General features: G+C 42.1%; 1 protein-coding gene across 2 annotated transcripts in view; it reads right to left on the bottom strand.

The window, feature by feature from the left end:
• RGSL1 (regulator of G protein signaling like 1) overlaps positions 1-23,105 on the bottom strand; it is a 53,061-nt gene that overhangs the window by 5,583 nt on the left and 24,373 nt on the right. For both annotated transcript variants that reach the window (XM_060197795.1, XM_060197796.1), the window contains 7 exons: positions 20,246-20,363; positions 19,008-19,122; positions 16,135-16,264; positions 9,069-9,237; positions 6,997-7,135; positions 6,631-6,755; positions 656-765 (listed from right to left, as the gene is read on the bottom strand). In XM_060197795.1, coding sequence (XP_060053778.1) covers positions 656-765; positions 6,631-6,755; positions 6,997-7,135; positions 9,069-9,237; positions 16,135-16,264; positions 19,008-19,122; positions 20,246-20,363 — 906 coding nt within the window. The remainder of the gene's footprint in view (positions 1-655; positions 766-6,630; positions 6,756-6,996; positions 7,136-9,068; positions 9,238-16,134; positions 16,265-19,007; positions 19,123-20,245; positions 20,364-23,105) is intronic.

Genomic DNA, 23,105 nt, shown 5'->3' with positions numbered 1-23,105 from the left:
TAATGACTACGCAAAAAGACTTTCAGCCTAAGGCTCCAAGGCCACAGGTTCAACCTCTGCCATCACAGTGAGCCAGAGCTGAGCTATGCTCTGGTTAAAAAAAAAAAATTAGTGTCTGAGATCTGGTGTCTAAGACCCCAAAACAGAGCAAGACATTCAAGGCCCCTAAACCCTCTCCGTCTGACAACCAAGGAGCCCAAACCCTTCATTCAGGGTACCTTGCTATTCTTTTCAATTGACACCAGAAAAGACTTGGGGATTTGCCTCCCTGGAGCTCAGCAATGGGGAAATGAGCTAAGACAGGGCTCCTTTTAGCCACCACAACCCCCCACCTCCACCCAGTACCTCAGAGCAGGGGTTCTGTCCTCCTCCTCCAAGTTCATCTGTGCACCCTTCTCTTCTCCTTCTTCCCTTCCCACCCTGCTTAGAGAACCCTGGCACCCATGAAGGCAGGCTGCCTCATGCACTAAAAAGATTGCTGCCCAGGGGACCTTCCGTGAGGCCACATAAAGATGGTGAATAGTATCCCTTACCCACTGGATAGCTACAGCCAGAAAGGGGGTGACCATTCTCCTGCTAAAACAGGGACCCTCTCAGGAGGGCAGGAGCCAAGCCCTACTGCAGCCAGAACATGAGGGCCCCGGGGGGCACTCACCTCCACTCGTAGGAGGGGCCTTATACACAGGCTTCGGAGGAGACCTTTTATCCTTGAACTTCTTCCCCTTGTAATGGAAGTAAGAGCGCAATGCCTTCCAGGAACAAAACCTGCAGGAACAACTTCTCAATGAACATCACGCATTTCTTAAAACAAATTTTATTTAAGTAAGTAAGAGAGAGAAAGAAGAGAGAAGGGGAGAGAGAGAGATGAGAATGAGTAGCATCATGACACTGCTCCACCATCCACTGAGCTTTGACAGTGTCATCTTTTATGTTCCTATTTCATACTGGGGCTCAAATCCAGGGCCTTGAACATAAGGGAGCTATCTGCCAGCCCCAAAGTTAACTTCTTAGTTACTCCTTAAGAGTTGGAACACAATCTGAGCATCTTAGTCAGCCTTCTCTGGGAGCATTTCAGCCAGATGTCCTGTGGTCACTGATGCAGGGCTCCATGATTTACTGTGTGAAAAGAAGGAACTATGGAGGACACCACAGGAGTAAAGAGCCATGCGGGAGGCCAGTCTCTCAGTCCACACCTCCACAGGTTGTGTGGGAGCCTGTAAGACACAGGCTGCATTTGTCCAACAGATATGTCCTTTGTTTCACTTGTGTACTTTCACATCATGGTTACCTCTCCATCATTTTTGCTTTGAGTTACCTACCACCACTCCCACATTAGCTGGGACAGACACAGCTGAATTTGATTATCTTCCCAGAAATGGAAATATTGCTTCCAAAGGCATAACCATGATGAAGCTATCACACATGAACCATACTCCCCTAAAATAATGATTTAAAGAACATCAAATCACAGAAATATCCCCCCTATCCCAGAAGAGAGCAGGGCCTCTGAAGCTGGATGGGACACATGGAAATTCTTGATAGCCCCTTACCTCTAGGTAAGGTAAGGAACATATTCCTAAGAAAACATCATACCCTCCTTCCAAGCATATGTCCAGAGAAGTGGGAGCCTGGCATTCTGATCTCCAGCCTTCCTTGGTTTTCTGTCACCTGATTCAGTGTTCAGTATATGAGTATGAGACCAGAGGGTAATAAATATACTTATCCAAGTACATCACTTGGATTCCCATGAAAAAGAGGACTTGAAGAATATTTGAAACTCTCCTTGATACTACATATCAACAGTAATCAAAATAGCATGGTACTGGAATAAAAATGGACACTTGGATCAATGAAGCAGATTAAAAGCCCAGAAATGAGCCTATACATATACAACCACCTAATATATGACAAAAGAGCCAAAACTATTCAATGAGGTAAAGAAGGTCTCTTCAACAAATTGGATAGCCACATGTGAAAAGTAAAGTTAGACCACCACCTCACACCATACCATACATCAACCTAAAATTAGTGGATCAAAGATATGGATATTACCCAGAAATTCTAAAATTTATAGAAAAAAACATCACTGAAACTTTGCAGGATCTTCACATCAAAAAATGTATTTGGAGACTTAACCCCAAGTAAAATGAGTAAATAGAATTACATGAAACTAAAAAGCTTTTACATATTGAAAACAAACTACTTAAGGATAATCAGGCAGCCCAGTAAATGGGAGAAAATATTTGCACACCACACATTCAATAAGCAACTGATATCAAACATCTATACAGAGTTGGTACAAATCTACAAAAGAAGTAAAAATAAACCAATTTTTAAAAGTGCCCAAAGGTCAATTTTAAGCCATCCCATCATCTGGGGTCCTACTCAGGGAATCCTTGGATTCCCACATTGACATGATGGACCTAGACCTCCAATAGACCCCTTTCTTCACCATCACTGGTCACTTCCATCAGGAATATCATCATAAGCCCTCTAGTGGGTCTCTCTAGGACCTTGCCCTCACTGTAGAGCAGCAATTGTAGGGACTGCCCCACTCCCCAAAAGGAAGCTGGGTCAACATACTTTGTCAGTTGATGAAGACTGGTCCTGAAATGAGTGCAGTCTAGATTGTTCCTATCCATGATCATGGAATCTGAGCCTAGACTGACAGAGGTTACACAGGCTCCTGTGCTAAAAATGAATAGACATGGGCACTAGGTCAGATCAATGGGTGGTGGAGGTGGAAGTCAAGTCTGCTGTCTGGCACAGTCCTGGGCAGGCTGGGACTGCCTGCAAAGTGGAAAGTCCTAGACCAAACTGAAGCTATTCATCCTTTTGTTTTCAATTACATTGGTAGTTTGAGGACCTATTGGCTATATTGGACATACATAAATATTACCTGGAGACAATAAAAAGAGATCCCCAGGGAAAGTACATAGTGACAACAATTATGGCAGTGAGTGTAACAAGACTAAAAGTGGCCTAGAAGCAGAAGCTGCTGTACTCATTAAGAGGCTTTTAGAAAAAGAGCTAATTGTTATCACTGCAGCTTCTCAATTAGTTGGACTCAGACCAAAAACCAGAACTATGGGTGGCTTATAGAATGAGCAGCAGACTGTGGTTTCCACCTAAATGTAAAAGGGCCCTATCACTTACCCCCACTCACAGACCCCCCTGCTTCTATATATTCTGTGATGAATATAGAGGTTTTATAGTTAAGTAGTTAACGTTCAGGGTAAATGAGTAGAAGTTAGTAAACTTTTATACAGATAGAAGTTAGTAAATTCTCATATATACAAAGGCTAGCCAGAAGAGAGCCCCCATGGTGCTTACAGTAGAAGATTTCTTTAGGTAGACAGTTTACTAGATATTAGAAAAGCATTATTTGGTCTGAATGATCTAGTTAGACCCATCCAAGAATGTGTTAAAAAGAAAAGCTATTAGATTGAGCTCCAGAAAAGATATACGAACCCAACACAGATGGCCGAAACAAAGTAATGTTTGAAGTTATTTTGGCCACACCAAGGCTGCACAGATGGTCAAAACCTAGGGGAGGGCAGGCTGTCTCGGACCAAGGAAATTTTTTCAAGGGAAACATGCCTAAAACGATAATAGTGTCTGGAGTTATTTTTGATGTTAATTTTAAAAATGATCTTACATGATGTCAACTGTATCCAGGTGAAAAGTGTTTAAAAATCAAGCTCTGCAGAGGGATTCCAAGAGGTGCCTCTCTCCTGCACTTGAAGCAGCTGATGTGTCTTTCACTCCATTATTCGCCGACTCCCCTTTCCTTCAGGAACTACCCTAATAACCTGCTGAGGCTGGCCCCCAGCAGATGGGGTTAACAGTTAACAGCATTTATATACTTTTCTTATATTTGGGAGCTTCTCTCTACCCAATCCAGTTTTCTAGTCCTGTTCTCAACTCTGACACCATCTTCCCAAACATTACTTTTAGTCTACTCACATGATAACTATCAGGCTCAAGCAAAAATGACTAGTCATGGGCCATGTGGAACATACCTAAAAGAGACTACCCAGCTCCTCCCATATGAAGATCCATAGTTTCATTTGCCCTATTCCCACCTTTGGGTACCTGTTTATTGAACAATTTGCTTTATATCTTACCAACTTTCAGCCACCAAGTTACAGATGCTACCATGATGCCATCCTGACCTCCCTGGACAGATAACCTCACCAATGTATCCCGAAGCCACACCTCTCTGGAGCCCTACCCCAAACATCATCTGCTATATTCCTACCTTTATGTTCCTGATTATTAAACTATTTGTTCTGCTTTTCATCTTAATGTTTTTCAGCCACCAAGTTGCAGATGCTACCATGATGCCATCCTGACTTCCACGGGCATATGACCTCACCAATGTGTCCTGGAACCCCACCTCTCCAGCCTTACCCCACTAGGGAAAGTTAGAAACAGGCTGGGAGTATGGATCCACCTGCCAGTGTCCATGTCCAGTGGAGAGCAATTACAGATGACAGACCTCCCACCTTCTGCACCCCATAATGATCCTGGGCCCATGCTCTCAGAGGGATAAAGAATAGGAAAGCTTCCAATGGAGGGGATGAGATATGGAACTCTGATGGTGGGAACTGTATGGAAGTGTATCCTTCTTATCCTACAGTCTTCTCCATCATTATTAAATCAATTTTTAGAAGAAGAGAAAAAGAAGAAACAGACTGAGGGTATGGATTGACCTGATAATGCCCATGTTCAGCAAAAAAGCAATTACAAAAGTCAGACCTTCCACCTTCTGCACATCATAAAGAATTTTAGTCCATATTCCCAGAGAGGGATAAAGAATAAGAAAAATTCCAATGGAGGTAATGGAACATGGAACACTGATATTGGGGAATGTGTGGAATTGTACCCTTGTTATCTTGCAATCTTGTTAATCATTATGAAATCACTAATAAAAATTTAAAAAAAGAAAAAGAGAAATAGGTGCAGCTAATATATTACAATGACTTTGTTAGTATAATAACTGTGATAACTTTAAATTATGAATATTAAATATATTTCATTGATTGTTAAAAAGGTGGCTAAATAAACTATGCAGTTTTCTGAAGAAGAGATACACATGACCCATGGACACATGAAGAAACGGTCCACTTCACTCATCATCAGAGAAATGCACATTTAAACTACACTGAGATGTCATCTCACACCTGAGGGAATGGCTTACATCAACAAATCAGAAAGTGACAGGTGTTGGAGAGGTTGTGTGGGGGGGGGGAAGGAACTCGGCTACACTGCTGGTGGGAAAGCAAACTGGTGCAACCCCTCTGGAAGGCTATACAGAGTGTATTTACACAAGTAAGAATGGAATTACCTTATGATCTAGCAACACCACTCTTAGACATTGATCCAAAGGACACTCAAACACTAATTTGAAGAAATATATGTACCCCTGCGTTTATAGCTGCATTATTCACAATACAGTATGGAAGCAGCCAAAATGCCCATCATCAGATAACTGGCTAAAAAAAAGTTATGGGATATATTCCATAGACTACTACTTTGGGGTGGGGGTAGATAGCATAATGGTTATGCAAAGAGACTCTCATGCCTGAGGCTCCAAAGTTCCAGGTTCATTCCTTGTACCAGCATAAGCCAGAGCTGAGCAGTGCTCTGGAAAATGATGATGATGATGATGATGAAGATGATGATGATAAGAGACCACTACTCTGCAATCAAAAAAGATGATACTGTGTCCTTGGGACAAAATGGATGGAACTGGTGATTATGCTTAGCTAAATAAGTAAAGAGATGAAAGACAACTGTTGTTTTCGCTGGGCTGGCTTCATGGGCAGATAACAGACGACCCGGGACTCATGGCTGGGTTGTACGCAGTATCTCTTTATTCATGCAGGACACAGCACAATCTATACCAAACTAAGCTAAACTAACAAAACTACAAACAATCTTGTCCTTATAAATATACTAGCCCAGTAGGGTGGGAACAGGATGCAACGCAGAGAGGGTGGAGAGAAAAGTGACTGGTGAAAATCAGGGTGTGACAAGGAGAGGGGGCGGAGCAGGCAAGAATTCTACCACTGAACCACCAATGCCCTGGAGGGAGGGTGGTGCTTGTTAACAGAGGTTATGTAAATAGAATACAGTGGTTATGTAAATAGAATGCAGTGTTAGGCAGGGGGGATTTTAAACCAAATGAAACAGAAGGGGTTTTTAGAAGCATACCAACAGACAACTACTGGATGGCTTCATTCATATGTGGAATCTAGAGAACTTAAAGACATGAATCTGAAGGAAAATAAAAAACAAGCAAGAAACTCTTTCTAAGATAACTATGATGATTATCTTTGGGAGGTAGGAGTGTGGAGATACAGAGCGTTGGTGGTGAGTATGGTATGGGACAATACATTGTAATCTTACTATCTTGTAAGCTACTATTAATCACAAATAAAAAAAAAGAACGAAAGAAAGAAAGGAAAAAAGAACAAAATAAAGAAAGAGAAAAAGAAATAAAAGAAAGGAGGAAGGAAGGAAGGGAGGGAGGGGGAAGGAAGGAAGGAAGGGAGGAAGGAAGGAGAGAGGAAAGAAACACATACACTCCTAACTTAATAGTCCTAAGTAAGGAGAGAGAGTTACCTTTTCCAGAAGTACATAATGACAGGGAAGACAGACATGATGGCCCCATAGAAGATGCTCCGGCTTAGCTGGCCCTCTGCAATGGCAGCGAGAATGACTTCCTTCTGGGAATCACTGATGTTCACCTACCCACAGAGTGGGAGCCTGTCATTGCCAGATGTTCCAGGAAAGGCAGAAAATTTCTAGTGGCCCCCTGGGATCTTCAAGACCACCCTCCACAGAAGGCAGAAACTTTTCAAGGGGCTGCTAGGTAAAGGATATCTGGCAGACTTGGGACATAGGCTGACAATTCATTTTCAGTTCTCATGAATTAGTGATTCTTGGCACATGGCCCTAGAGGAGTGGAAGACCCCCCCCCCCCTTTACCCTCAGTTTTGGAGCGGTGTCACAATGCAGGTAGAGCTTTAGGATGATGTTGATTTTGGCACGCATTAGAAGTATATCATTCTGGTTGTAGGCCCGGTTGACTTGCAGCACATTAGCTGAACTCACCAAATCATTAAATCTAAAGAGAAGCAGTAAGTCAGAAGATACCAAGGAGAAGATGAAAGCAATAACTCAATAGCCCAGACCTCCTTCTGAATTTCGAAAGACAAGATCAATATCAGGCTAGCTCATAATTTTACTCATTCAATCACAATTCAGTCATCATCAAATGCTAGCTCAGCACTTCCCACATGTCAGATCACATGCTGAGTGTGTCCTGGTTGTATGTCTTCATCACAAACTCCCAGCCTCCCTTCTGTACTCTTGCTGACTCAGCGTGAGTTACACCGTTGGCTACTACGAGGCTCCCTTGCTCTTCCCCTTCTTTTGGCCCCTTTCACAATTATTAGCACTACTCTCTCTCTCTCTGAAGCCTTAATCCTGGGATGTGGTAGCTCTCTTGACCAAATGCCCTTCTGCATTTCTGAGAAGCCTGCGGTGTGCCTATCAGAACTAACAGTGTCTTCTCTAGCACACACTCACATCTCTCTTAACTGGCTGAGGTACATGCTTACTTTTTAAAAAAATATTGATTTATTTCCTTTAGTTGCCCTTGTTGTTTTATTGTTGTAGTTATTGTTGATGTCATTGTTGTTGGATAGGACAGAGAGAAATGGAAAGGGGGAGACAAAGATAGCCACCTGCAGACCTGCTTCACTGCTTGTGAAGCGACTCCCCTGCAGGTTGGGAGCCGGGGGCTTGAACCGGGATCCTTACACCAGTCCTTGCGCTTTGTGCCACATGCGCTTAACCTGCTGCGCTACCGCCTGACTCTCGGCACATGCTTACTTTATCTATGTTTCTTCCCCAATATTTTTGCCAATTGTACCATACTTTGTAATTTATGAGAACAGATAAAATTTGAGCACAGAAAGAAAAGATCTTTGTAGTTTCTGTGAAAACAGGTTGGAATGTTTTGGAAAGTTCCAAAAAAGGCAAATTGTGTTTTTAAAAAATTGCCCTTGAAGGGCACCCCTAGTTAAGCACACACAGTACAGTACACAAGGACCTGGGTTCAAGACCCTGGTACCCACCTACAGAGGGAAAGCTTCAAGAGTGGTGAAGTAGAGCTGCAGTTGTCTCTCTATCTCTTTCCCTCTCTATCTCCCCCCTCAATTCCTCTCTGTCTCTACCTAATAATAAATAAATTAACAAAAAACTGCACTTGAGTTAGATATGAGAAGGCATTTCAAAACATCAAAGGGACAAGGTTGTGGCTTGGTCTGCACCTGGGGGAAGGGGTGGTGTGGGAAAGAGGAAGCTTCACAAGTGCTGGGGCAGTGATATTAGTGTCCACTCTCTCTCTGTTGTTGTTCTTGTTTTCCTCCCCATCCTCCCCTCTTTCTCTCTCATCTTCTATATAAGATATATAGAATATAAGGGTGAAAAAGATGGAAAGAATGGTCACCATTTCCTCCCATTAGTGGAATGGCTTTGGCTTTCAAAAGTAGACACGTGTGAGTGGATACACACACACACACACACACACACACACACACACACACACACACATAGGACCAGTGCACCACTCAGACTTAGTTATTGGTAGTAAAAGGAGCCAATCTGTGATGTCCCTTGTGAAAATCTTCTTCACTACCACTGTCCTATATCCCTGGCCACATTTTTTTCTCTTAGTGTTCATTTGTTTTGACTCTAGAACTGTAGGTCTAGGTACTACATAAGAGAATTTCTAATATATTAATAAGCAATGGAGAGAAAGCTCTTTGTTTCTTGGACATATGTAGGTGCATCTACATTTTAGGAACTGCAGAAATCGAAAATGCCTTTAGGCCCCCCAGTAGAGAATGGTGGCAAGTGCAGTGAGACCTCAGAGGGACCAGCAGGCATTGCGGGTCACAAGTCTCTGCGCCACCTAGAGGCCGCTTCAGGTTTTGCTGGGCGGCCTCATCAAGGAAAATCAGTTTTCCAGGGAGGAGCCGTGGAAAACTTACTTCTCAATTTCTGAAAGGAAATATAAATCATTGATGGCAAAGTTGACCACGATAATCCTATGGCCATAGATCCGGCGCCTCACGAGGACTGACTCTCCATTCTCATGGTCTGCACTGCGGCTGCTGCTGGTATTCGCCCCCGTGCGCCCCGATGCAGGTGAGGAGAAATCTACGCCAGAGAGGAAGGGATGCAAAGACAATCAATCAATCAATCAATCAATCAATCAATCAATCAACCAATCAATAAAACAAAGACAAATGAGCAAATCACTTTTCCCCCCTGTTCATGACCGGAGCTTCACTACTCTGAGCTGACTCCCATAGAGACAAAAAGAGAGGCAGAGAGAGAGAAAGAGAGACCACAGCACCAAAGCTGTCTCCAATGAGTAATGAGATGGGGAGTAGGGGGAGAAGGTGAGGGAGCAGAGGTGAGGCATGGGGACAGGCTGGACTCTGGGTGACTGGCATGACAACGCAGGCACACCATTCCGGTGAACTATCTAACCAGTCTTCAAGGCACTTTTTAAACAGCAACTTTTGTTGATATTTTATCTGCCTGTTGGATAGAAAATAGAAATTGAGAGGGGAGGGGAAAGTGCGAGGAGAGAGACAGATAAAGAGAGCGAGAGCTGCAGCATTACTTCACTGCTGGAGAAGCAGAGGACTGACGACTTGAACCCAGGTCCGAGAGCACGGTAATGTATGCACTGAGCCAGATGTGTCACAGTCCAGCCCCTCTTCAAGTCACTTAAAAAAAAAAAAAGATTTAGGGAGTCAGGCGGTAGCGCGGCGGGTTAACCACACGTGGCGCAAAGCACAACGACCCGCGTGAGGATCCTAGTTCTACACCCCCCCCCCCCCCCCCCCCCCCCCCGGCTCCCCACCTGCAGGGGAGTTGCTTCACAGGCAGTGAAGCAAGTCTGCAGGTGTCTTTCTCTCCCCCTGTCTTCCCCTCCTCTCTCCATTTGTCTCTGTCTTATCCAATAACGATGACATCAATAACAACAACAATAATAACTACAACAACAATAAAAACAAGGACAACAAAAAGGAAATAAATATTTTTTTAAATCTGTGCTTGTACAAACTATTATATTTACTGTCAAATTTAAAACATTAATTCTCCAATAAAGAAATAAAGAAAAGAAAAGAAAAAAATTAAAAAATCTTATAAAAAAAAAAGATTTACTGTGACTTGGGAAGTGGTGTAGTGGATGGAGTGCTGAACTCTCTGGCTTGGGGTCCCAATTTTGATTCCTGGCATTGTGTGTGTGTGTCAGAGTAATGCTCTGGTTCTCTACCCTCCCACCACCCCAATTAATACATCTTTTAAAAAATGCATTAGTGATTGAATAGTGGTTTACAAGATTATAATATTCCACCCTGTACCCACCACCAAAGTTCTGTGGCCCCACCTTAAATAAAGTTTTTTTTTTTTTTAAAAAAAAGGATTTATTTTCTGCTTCTTGTCAGAGAGAGGAAGACAAGAACCTGCTTAGCTCTAACATATGGCAGTGCTAGGAATTTAATTGGGGGCCGCATGTTTCACAAGTGAAATGAACAATAGTACTATATGTGCGTTCTCTCTCCATCTCTCTCTCTATATATATCTATATCTATCTATCTATCTATCTATCTATATGATTTCTGATAAAAAAATAATAAAAGTTGGACCTGGGAGGTGACTTGGAAATAAAGTGTATGCCTGAGATCCTGAGTTTGACTTTTGACACTAACTGCATTAAAAAAAAAAAATGCAGGTCACAAACAGAATGTATGCCATCAGTTTTGTGGTGGAATATACACATGTATTGACATTTATATAGAAGATAATCAGGATGTAGCTTTATCAACACTAATAATATTGCCTCTTGAGGGATTGTCAGTGTCATTGTATATATATTTCACTATAAGCTCTTATCTTTAAAAATAATGTCTTCCTTGCTCACCAGCCTTAGCAACAAAAAGACAAATGGCCCCATTCAAAAATGGGGAGAAGATATGAACAGAATATTCACCATAGAAGAGATCCAAAAGGCTAACAAACATATGAAAAAATACCCCAACTCACTGATTGTCAGAGAAATGCAAATAAAGACAACAATGAGATACCACTTCACTCCTGTGAGAATGTCATACATCAGAAAAGGTAGCAGCAGCAAATGCTGGAGAGGTTGTGGGGCCAAAGGAACCCTCATGCACTGCTGGTGGGAATGTCAATTGGTCCAATCCCTGTGTAGAACAGTCTAGAGACCCCTCACAAGACTAGAAATGGACCTTCTTTTTTTGCCTCCAGGGTTATTGTATCCTTGCTGTGGTCATTATTGTCCTTGTTGATGTCGTTTGTTGTTGGATAGGACAGACAGAAATGGAGACAGGAGGGAAAGACAGTGAAGGAAAGAAAGACACCTGCAGACCTGTTTCACTGCCAGTGAAGTGACTCCCCCACAGGTGGGGAGCCGGGGACTCAAACCAGGATCCTTACTGGTCCTTGTGCTTTGCGCCACGTGTGCTCAACCCACTGTGCTACTGCCCGACCCCCAGAAATGGACCTTCTTTATGACCCTGCAATTCCTCTCCTGGGGTTACATCCTACGGAACCCAACATAACCATCCAAAAAGATTTCTGGGGAATCGGGCAGTAGCGCAGCAGGTTAAGCGCACACTGCACCAAGAGCAAGGACCAGCATAAGGATCGGGGTTCAAGCCCCAGCTGCCCACCTGCAGGGAAGTTGCTTCACAGGCAGTGAAGCAGGTCTGCAGGTGTCTTATCTTTCTCTCCCCCCCTCTGTCTTCCCCTCCTCTCTCCATTTCTCTCTGTCCTATCCAATAATGATGACATCAATAACAACAACAATAATAAATACAATAACAATAAAAACAAGGGCAACAAAAGGGAAAATAAATAAATATTTTTAAAAAGATTTGTGTATACCTATGTTCATAGCACCACAGTTTTTAATAGCCAAAACCTGGAAGCAACCCAGGTGTCTAATAACAGATGAGTGACTGAGAAAGTTGTGGTATATATACACAATGGAATACTATTCAGCTATTAAAAATAATTCACCTTCTTTGCCCCATCTTGGATGAAGCTTGAAGGAATTATGCTATGTGAGATAAGCCAGAAAGAGAAGGATGAGTATGGGGTGATACCGCTCATGGACAGAAGTCAAGAAAGAAGAACAGAAAGGAAGGCACAAAGCAGAATTTGGACTGGGTTTGGAGTATTGCACCAAAGTAAAAGACTGAGCTCCACTGTAGTGGAGGTGAGGGTAGGGACACAGACCTTTGGTGGTGGGAATGGTGTTAATCTATACTCCTATTAACTGGTAATATTATAAATCTATTTATTCAATATGACAGGGGAAATAGGTTGAATGTTTCAAGTTCTTTAAATGCATAATTTTAGTTCTGAGTATATATTCCTTTAGTCTAAGCACTCAATGTTTCAAATTTGTAAACGGATTGATTTGGACATTGGGCTTAAGTTGTTAAAGCATTTCTAATAATAACACTTTTTTTAAAAAAAATATTAAATCACCTATAATCTTAAACCAGGTAGATCAGAAGCAACCAGTCTTATAAGTATCTAAGATGTTGTTATTTGTAAATACACCAAATGACATAAATCATGATGAGGTCATATGTATGGTACAATAAATCCTAACCATGGAAATTTTAAAGTAATGTGTGTGCTTAACCAGGTACGCCACCACCTAGCCCTGGAATTTTCAAAGTAAACCAAGCTCCCAAATAATTTCATTATAATAATAATCTATTGCCTTCTTAAACTCTAAGACAATAAGGAACCTTTCTCATTCTCTGCTGGGCTAGCTTCACGGGCAGGAGAGAGAGACAACCAGGGACTCATGGCTGAGTGGTACGCAGTTCAGTCTTTATTCATGTGGAACACAGCACAATCTAAGCTATCTCTAATCACAATCTTGTCCTTATATATCCTGAGGCGGGACAGTCAGGTCCGAAGAGGATGTACGTAGGATAGGGGGTGGAGAGAAGGAAAAAGTGTGCTAAACAGTGAGGATTAAACCAATGCCCTGGAGGCAGGGTGGTGCTTCGTTAACAGTGGTTATGTAAATAGAATACAGTGTTAAGCAGGGGGGATTAAACCAATGAAACAGAAGGGGTCTTAGAAGCAGAATTTAGAAGCATACCAACAATTCTCTTTAAAATTTCTATTTCTTCCAGTCCTGGAACCTCTGGAACTTTGCTTGTATTTCTTCATGCTTCTTTTTTTGGTCTCCTACCCTGTGATACTGCCTCTATTGACCTCAACTGAATCAATGCAATCAGTGCCGCCATACCATGTTTCACTTTGGACTGTATCCAGAGACACCACACCTGAGATGTCAATCCTCCAACTCCAATAATCTGGTGAGATCTTTCCTAACACATGAGACTACCTAGTTCCACTTCAAATGGCGCATTTCCTAACAAAGTTACAGACCGTAGATATAGAGCAAGGCCTAAGGGGTAGGGTACATGTGCACATGTATCCATAAATTAGGGGGAAACTATATACCTCTTAGTAAAAGTGCTCAATAGTCTGCTGAGAGCAAACTTAGACTCAGTAAATTCAGCAAGCAAGTAGAAAGACCTAAAGACACCATAAAGTACCTAATCAAATATTTACTGCTTAGGTCTAGACACCCTCCTCTCCTACAATTACTTCACTTCCCTCAATCATGTTAAGTCTAACCTCTTCAGATAAAATAAGGACTATAAAAGCTGGATAAGGGCAACAGATTAACACACTTTAATGATGGTCTTATTGGTCAGTATCAGGCCACTCCATTATCTAGGAATCTAGTCAAAGAATCCTCAGATTCCCACATTGATATGATGGGCCTAAACCTCCAATAGACCCTTTTCACCACTATCACTGGTCATTTCCATCAGAAACGCCTTCATAAGCCCTCTAGTGGGCCTCTCCAGGACCTTGCCCTCACTGTAGAGCAGCAATGGTAGGGACTGCCCCACTCTCCGAAAGGAGGCTGGGTCAACTCGAGGTCAACTGAGGTCACTTGAGGAAGACTGGTCCTGAAATGAATGCAGTCTAGAATGTTCCTAGCTGTGACCATAAACTGCCACCTCAAACCAACAGGGATGCAGAGGTTACATAGGCTCCTGTGCTAAATATGAATAAATATGAGCCCTAGGTCAGATTGATGTGGTTTACAGTTAATGGTATCTATATACTTCCCTTATGTTTGGGAGCTAGTCTCTGCCCTAATCCAGCTTTCTAGTCTCATTCTCAACTCTGACACCATCTTCTCAAATACTTTTAGTCTACCTGCATGTTAGCTATCAGCTTCAGCTAAAGTCATAGGCCCCTTGGAATATACCTAAAATAGACTTCCTAGCTTCTTCCTACACAAAGACCCCCTAAGTACATCTACTGTATTCCTACCTTTGAGTTCCTGTTTTATTAAACAATTTGCCCTGCTTTATATCTTACGGCCTTTCAGCCACCAAGTTACAGATGCTACTATGATGCCATCCTGACTTCCCTGGGCAGACAACTTCACCAACGTGTCCTGAAGTCTCACTTCCCCAGAGCACTACCCCACTAGGGAAAGATAGAAACAGGGTGTGGATTGGCCTTAAACCCATGTACAGTGGAGGAGCAATTACAGAAGCCACAACCCCCACCCTCTGCACTCCATAATGATCCTGGGTCCACTCCCAGAAGTATAACTAGGGAAACGTCCACTGGGGGGCATGGGACACAGCATTCTGGTGTTGAGAACTATGGGGAATTATACCCTTGTTACCTTACAATCCTGATAATTGTTATTAAATCATTAATAACATTTTTTTAAAAAAAAATCTTTCTTACTGGCTTGAAAGATACATAGTGGTTATACAAAAAGACTTCCATGGGCGGAGGGATAGATATCATAATGGTTATGTGAACAGACTCTCATGCCTGAGGCTCTAAAGTCTCAAGTTCAAGACCTCCCACCACCACTGTAAGCCAGAGCTGAAGAGTGCTCTGGTAAAAATAAATAAGTGAATAAATAAAATGATAATTTAAAAAAAATTTTATATTTATTTTATTTATTCCCTTTTGTTGCCCTTGTTGTTTTATTGTTGTAGTTATTATTGTTGTCATCGTTGTTGGATAGGACAGAGAGAAATGGAGAGAGGTGGGGAAGACAGAGAGGAGGAGAGAAAGATAGACACCTGCAGACCTGCTTCACCGCCTGTGAAGCGACTCCCCTGCAGGTGGGGAGCCGGGGTTCGAACCAGGATCCTTATGCCTATCCTTGTGCTTTGCGCCACCTGCACTTAACCCGCTGCACTACAGCCCGACTCCCCAAATGATAATTTTTTTAAAAAAGACTTTCATGCCTGAAGCACTGAGGTCTCATATTCAGTATCCATTCCCCCATACCATCGTAAGCCAAAGGTGAGAAGTGCTCTGGTAAAAAATAAATAAATAAATTCTCTCTTTATTTACAGTATGTATTAACATCTCAAAAATTTTTATTCATTTACTTTTTTTTACTTGAGGAAATGTTGACTCAAGGACTGTTACTGTCACAGAGGTAGCATTCCACATCTCCCCAAGACAGGTGCCCACACACCTCACCTTCCATCAAAGGGCACTGGATCCTCAACCCTTATTAGCACCTTCCTCCCCCCGATCATAAACATAAAATTTTAAAAGAATTTTCAGGGTTAAAAGACACCCCAGAGAGTAGAAAACATTTGTTTGTGTGGTTCCTCATAAAAAATAATAATAGTAATAATATATCTTTTAAAAGAAATAGAGGAAGCATTCTGGAACAAGAAATGAAGCAACCTGAGGAGGCAGTTCTGTAAAATGCTTTAGACTGGCCTTTTCAACCTTGTAGTTTCCCTGAAAAGAAGCTACACTCCCTCTGGACAGGATAAACTTGGCTGGGCACTGAGGTTCCTGCTAGGCACCAGACTGTTGAGGACCTCCCACAAAGCAGTAAATGCTGGGACTTCCTGTCTGGGATATCCTCTATGGCCAAAATAACAACTGGGAAGGGGAATGACTGTAGAAAGAACTTACTCTCTTTGGTATTGAAAACTTCCAGACGAAGGTAATCTTCAAATTCTTGGCGTTTTTTAGGGTCAGTCATAAATCTGCGGTACTTGCAAAAACTCCTGATAAAGCAGATCATCTTCATCCAGCCTCTTTTCTGGGGGAGAGGAAAATGTTAGTAGAGAGTTATCAGTACAGTGGCCAGTCACTGAGCTCATTGTTAGAGCACAGGATACGCATACTCAAGGTTCCATGTTGATTTCCCTGCACTGCCCTGTGTCACACACACACACACACACACATAAAAATCCTACACCATCATTCATGATGTCCTGACATGGACTTTACTCAGGAGGGAGCCCCAAATTTCCACATGTGAAATCATTTTCCTTTCCTTTTTTTTTTTTTTACCAGAGCACTGCTCAGCTCTGGCTTATGGAAGTGCGGGAGATTGAACCTGGGACTTGACAGAGCCTCAGGCATGAGAGTCTGTTTGCTAACCATTGTGCTATCTACCCCCTGTCCCACATGTAAAATCATATCTGATCATTTTCACAGTGGATTAGTGGGTATGGGCATTGCTCCCTAAGAGAGCTTAGTGTGATGATTGGAGTCAGAGGTAGGCTCAGAGTCTCCTGGTAGTGGCCAACTGTCCCCCACACTACGCAGGAATGTGGTACTTTTATTCTGAAGCCATAAGAAGGGACTTCCCTGAATACCATTCCTGTCTCTCCTTTCTCTTTCTTCACTTCCCCAGGCAGAAAGCAGGAGCCAGGCTCATGAGGAGTTTGGAAGGAAATTTTGTTCTGTTCTGCCCTCCGCCTCTTGCTTTCTCTCTCTGTGAGTCCTTGCCCACAGGACACTGACATTAACGCAGTTCTTTGGTCAAAGAGTCAGGAGCTCACTTAACTGTCCCTTTGTGCCAAGGGCCTGATGTGGAAGGAAATCAGATTTGGAGTGTGATCAAATCCAGTTGACTGCAAGGCCAACCAAGTCCTCCAGACCAGCTCTCAGTGGGACAGCTGGCATTTTGATCTTGCCCCTGAACTCAGCAATCAGTTGATTCATGAGGAAGGATTTCTTTGAATTTCCATTGTAGAGTGGGAAGACAGCTTTAATGGTTATGCAAAAGATTTTCATGCCTGAGGCTCTGAAGTCCCAAATTCAATCCCAGGCACTACTGTAAATCAGAGCTGAGCAGTGCTCTGCTCTCTCTCTCTCTCTCTCTCTCTCTCTCTCTCTCTACACACACACACACACACACATTAGAATAAAATAAATACTTGTTTTGTTTGTATCTTAATGCTTTCCAGCCACCAAGTTGCAAATGCTACCATGATGCCAACTTGGCTTCTCTGGGCAAACAACCTCACCAATGTGTCCTGGAAGCCCACCTCCCCAGAGCCCTACCCTCCATTGGGTATGGATTGACATGCCAATACCTATATCCAGCAGAGAAGCAATTACAGAAGCCAGACCTCCCACCTTCTGCACCCCATAATGACCCTGGGTCCATGCTCCCAGAGGGATAAGGAATAGGGAAACTTCCAGTAGAGGTGATGGGATACAGAACTCTGGTGGTAAGAATTGTATGGAATTATACCCTTCTTTATTATTATTATTATTATTATTTCCTTACTGGAGGATTAATGTTTTACAGTTGATAGTAGATAAAATAGTTTGTACATGCATAGCATTTCTCAGTTTTGGAATTATACCCCTCTTATCCCACAATCTTGTTGATCATTATTAAATAACTAATTTCAAAAATAAAGACTAAAAAAGAATAAAATAAATAAATATCCATTATAACAATTTCTCAGAGCCTTAGATTCCTCCTTTTCAAAAGAAAAAAATTTTTTTTTTCTGCTTACTGCCAGGGCTTCACTGGGGCTTTATGCCTACACAATTACACTGTTCCTGGCAATTTCTTTGTGTTCTTCAGAGAGAGAGTGAAAGGAGAGAAAGTTCAAGACAGAGAAATATGGTCAACATATTTTTTAGGCTTTATATCTTAATTCTTTTTCAGCCAACAGGTTCCAGATGATTCCATGATGCTAACCTGACTTCCCTGGGCAGATGACCACACCATGTGGCTTGGAGCTCCGCCTCCCCAGATCCCTGCACCACTAGGGAAAGTGAGAGACAGACTGGGAGTATGGATCAATCTGCCAATGCCCATGTTCAGCGGGGAAGCAATTACAGAAGCCAGACCTTCCACCTTCTGCATCCCACAATGATCTTGGGTCCATACTCCCAGAGGATTAAAGAGTAGGAAAGCTATCAGTAGAGGGGTTGGTATACGGAGTTCTGTTGGTGGGAATTGTGCGAAGCTGTACCCCTCTTATTCTATGGTTTTGTCAATGTCTCCTTTTTATAAGTAAATAAATAAATAGAAATAACATTACAGTTGCATTTAAAAAAAAGAAGTCAGACCTCTCACCTTCTGCACCCCATAATAACCCTGGATCCATACTCCCAGAGGGTTAAAAAATAGGGAAGCTATCAAGGGAGGGGATGGGATATGGAGCTCTGGAGATGGGCATTGTATGGTAAAGTACCCCTCTTATCCTATAGTCTTGTCAATATTTCCATTTTATAGATAAAATTTTTTTAAAAGGAAAAGAGAGCTAGAGGAAAGACACCACCACAGCATTGCTTCCACTCTGCATGACATTCCCATGTGGTAGTTGAGGTCCTCAAGTAAGGCAAAATGTGTGCTCTACTTGGTGAGCCATCTCCCTGCCTGGATAATTTTTAATTTTTTTAATCCTAGCCGAAAAGCAGCTACTTTGGTAATTAAGCTAGTATCAGAGGAAGTTTTTTCTGTATGGCCCACAGGGGCCAAAGAATGCTCTCCTTGCATGTACAATGTTATCTTTCCTTTCTTCATCACTGACCTGGGTGTCCTGGAAGTAGGTCATTACAGTCCTTGAAGGCTTCTTGGGCAAAATTTTGACTTCAGGTTCCGTATCCAAAGAAGGAGTTGGAAACAGGTCTTGATAATCTTTAAACCTGCCAGAGAGGGGAGAACCATGTCAGTGGCACAGGGAGAACCATGCCAGTGGCAAAGGCAAAAGCCTGATACAGAAAAAGCAAACTCAGCTCAGGTTTTGAAGGAAGTCTAAAAGTGGGTTAGGGAATGGCACAAAGCTTAAAAACACTTGTCTTATGGGCACCAGTTCAAATCAATGGGGTTTACAAATAACAATATTTATATACTTTTCCCATATTTGGGAGTTACTCTCTTCCCTGATCCAGTTTTCTAGTCCTTTTTCCTACACCATCTCCCCAGACAATAACTTGGGTCCACTTGCATGTTAGCTGTCAGACTCAGGCAAAAACTAGTAAAGCCACTGGCCCGTTGGAATATACCTAAAATAGACCTACTAGCTTTTTCCAAAATGGAGACCCCCAAATCTTCATCTGCAGTAATCTTGTCTTTAGGTTCATGATTAGTCAACAATTTATTCTGCTTAATATATTACCTCTTTTTCAGCCACCAGGTTCCAGATACTACCATGATGCCAACCTGACTTCTCTGGGCAGACGACCCCACCAATGTGACCCCACCTCCCCAGAGCCCTGCCCCTCTATGGAAAGAGAGAGACAGGCTGGGAGTATGGACTGATCTGCCAATGCCCCCGTTCATAGGAGAAGCAATTACAGAAGTCAGACCTTCCACCTTCTGCAACCCATTATGATCCTGGGTCCATACTCCCAGAGAGATAAAGAATAAGAAAGCTTTCAAGGGGGCGGGAGAGGGATGGGAGAGGGAGTTCTGGTGGTAGGAATTGTGTGGAAACGTACCCCTCTTATCCTATAGTCTTGTCAGTACTTCTATTTTATAAATTAAAAAAAAACAACAACAAAAGCCACTTATCTTGTTTCAATTCTCTGCTTGCATCAGACTGACCTTCCTGATCAACACTGTACTGTGGCAAATGAGCAAAAAATGTGTGTGTGTGCAAGTAGGCGAGGAGGAAAGAAGGTTTGGCACAAAGTAGACTTTCCTTTTCTCAGGTGGTTCTGGCAATGAGTGAAGTAGATGACCTGTGAGAGTCTCCTGAATGGAGCTGTTGTCAGAAGCCCAGGTGCATCACCAGGGGAAGCACTGTCTTCACTGGCCAACACTCACCACTTTTCTTCCAGAGACTTCATGACGTGGTTTTGGAGCATCAACAGTGAGGTTGTGCTGATATGACTCATCTCAGAAATTTCTTTTATAAAAGGGGTGTCACATTGCAGCATTTCTTCTAAAAAAAAAAAAGAAAAGAAAAAAGAGGGAGAGAGACACTGTCATCTTGTCTGTCCTCTGTGATACCTGGCATTTTATTTAGTTATCTACAAATGAATAATCTCTAGTTCCCAATATAATCATGCTCTAAACTCTCCACCATTTGTCTGAAAATCTCAAAAGAGACTTCAGGAGGCATGGCTATAGAGCAGGAACTGCCTTACATTATTTCTATGATCAACTAGCTAAAGCAAAGAAAAATAATCTGGAAAACTTGCCAAATTACAATGGGGATTTCTTCATAAACTCACTTAGCCACAAGTGCATACAGCTTCATATAGTCGGGGGGGGGGGGGGAAGGGGAAATAGGTGAAGGAGAGATTCTCAGGACTTAAGAATCCATGCTTATTGGTGGCTGATTCCATTTTGGAAGTTATGCAGCAGAGCACATTGTTGGTTGTAGGAAGATGGGTCTGGGTGCTTAACCTGTGAACTCAGGGGCAATAGGATATAGGACTGCCAACTTCTGGTGGCATGGTCAGGGAGTAGCAGCTGCTGGACTTCACTCACCTGATTAACTACTTAATGCAGAATAAAAAAATTTCCTGAAAATCCACCAGTTACAACTAAGAATTCTTAAGAAACTCACTTAGCCACAAATAGATGAAGTACACATGGTCAGTGAATAGGAAAGGAATGGGGAAGCTACTTAGGCTTCAGTACCCAGCTAGGCAAATAATCATGCTTGTTCTTTGAACACTCAGGAGAAAGCATTTCTCCCATGGAATTATTTCCCATAGGCTAGAAACACAACAGCAAGACCCTATACTGAAATCACAGACACAAAACTGGCCTGGTAACATATGACAGACTATTCCCTTCTCCTTCCCTCATCATAATATATAAAAATTAAAATCCAACACTGTAACCAGAGCACAACCTGTCAGCTCAAAAACAGAAGCTAAACAGAAGCTTAAAAATTCAGTAATGTATCAAGCTTAGGCAAAAATTACTAGACTCATGGGCCCCTTTGAACATACCTAAAATAGACTTACTCACTTTTTTCCACCCCAAGATCCTTAATCTCGTCTTCTCTATTCCTACATTTTGGTTCCTACTTATTTAACGCACTGTGCTACCGCCGGACTCCCAGCTCCTGTTTATTAAACACTTTATCTTGTTTTATATCTTACTGCCTTTCAGCCACCAAGCTGCAGATGCTATCATGATTCCACCCTGACTTCATTGAGCAGATGACTTCACCGATATGTCCCAAAGTCTCACCTCTCCAGATACCTACCCCACTAGGGGGCATGGGTCAACCTGCCAATGCCCATGTCATGCGTAGAAGCAATTACAGAAGCCAGAACTCCCACCTTCTGCACCCCATAAAGAATTTTGCTCCATACTCCCGGGAGGGGGGGGCAATGTTAGGGGGAAGATGGTCAGAGGACTCTAAACCCAACTCCATCAGGACCTGGAGAGAGAAGAAGAAAAAGGAAAGACATTCAGAAGTAGTGGTAGGTATAGGAGTGACTTAGAAAAGAACAGAAGGCAAGACTATAAAAAATAATTCAGTGATTCATGAAACTACAAATAACCAGAGACATAGATTGAGAAAAACAGACAGATATAGAATTCACTGTGAAACTCATGGTGAAGACAATTCAAGAAATTAAACTTAACATACAAACATAAATGCAAGAACTCTGAGATCATTTTACCAAAGACTTATAAAACACAGGAAACAAACAAATTAACTTAATGCAGTTTAGGCTCAGGCCTAGAAAGTAGACTAAATCAGATTGAGGAGAGAATACCAGTGCTAGAAGATGAACTGCCACACTTTTTGAATTTAAAGCTGTTAGAGAGTAAAGAGTAAAAAGTGAGCCCCTTCTTTGTGAAATAGCAGCCTCCATCAGAAAAATGAATGTGAGAGTTATTGTGATACCTGAGGAAGATGAGAGGAAAAGAGGAGAAGAGAATATATCAAAAAAATCATATTAGAAAAATTTTCACAGATGAGCAATGTTTAAAACATAGAAATACAAGAAGCTGGCCATACACCTAAATTCATGAATCGAAAACCGCATATACCAAGTCACATCACAGTAAAACTACTCAAAACCAAGGATGAGGAAAAAATATTGTTGGCTACTTGGGAAAGGAAGAAAGTTACATACAGAGGTATAACCATCAGGCTTTCCTCAAATTTCTCATCACAAACTCTAGAAGCAAGGAGGGAATAAAATGGCATGTTCAAAGTACTAAAAGATAAGAATTTCCAGCCACAAATACTTTTTCCTGATAAATTACCCTTCAAGTATGGGGGGGGGGGAATAAAGATCTTTTCAAACAACCAGAAACTTAAGGAATTTGACACTACCAATCCTGCCTTGCAAGAATTACTGAGAGGAGTCCCACATAAAACAAGACACAAAGAAATTCCAGCTTTTAATCAGATGATCAGTAATAGAATAGAACCAGGAACATAACAACAACAGGGAAAAACAGACACAGGAGTGAAGAGGACAAAATGGAAAGAGTGATACAATCAAAGGTGAACCAAGGCCAACTTAAAAAGGACTGTTACACATATTGTAATTTAGAGACAAAACTCATGGTAACCACAAAACAAAATATAGCACAGAGACAAATAGGAAACATATATACAGTAGACAAGGTAATCATGGAAAACTATACACATAAAGTAACCAGCAGAAGCAAATAGGAAAAGAAAGAACAAGAACATAAAACAACC

The sequence above is a fragment of the Erinaceus europaeus genome, chromosome 9, assembly GCF_950295315.1.
Source record: "Erinaceus europaeus chromosome 9, mEriEur2.1, whole genome shotgun sequence".
NCBI classification, from domain to species: domain Eukaryota; kingdom Metazoa; phylum Chordata; class Mammalia; order Eulipotyphla; family Erinaceidae; genus Erinaceus; species Erinaceus europaeus.
This window is presented reverse-complemented; position numbering and strand designations above follow the sequence as displayed.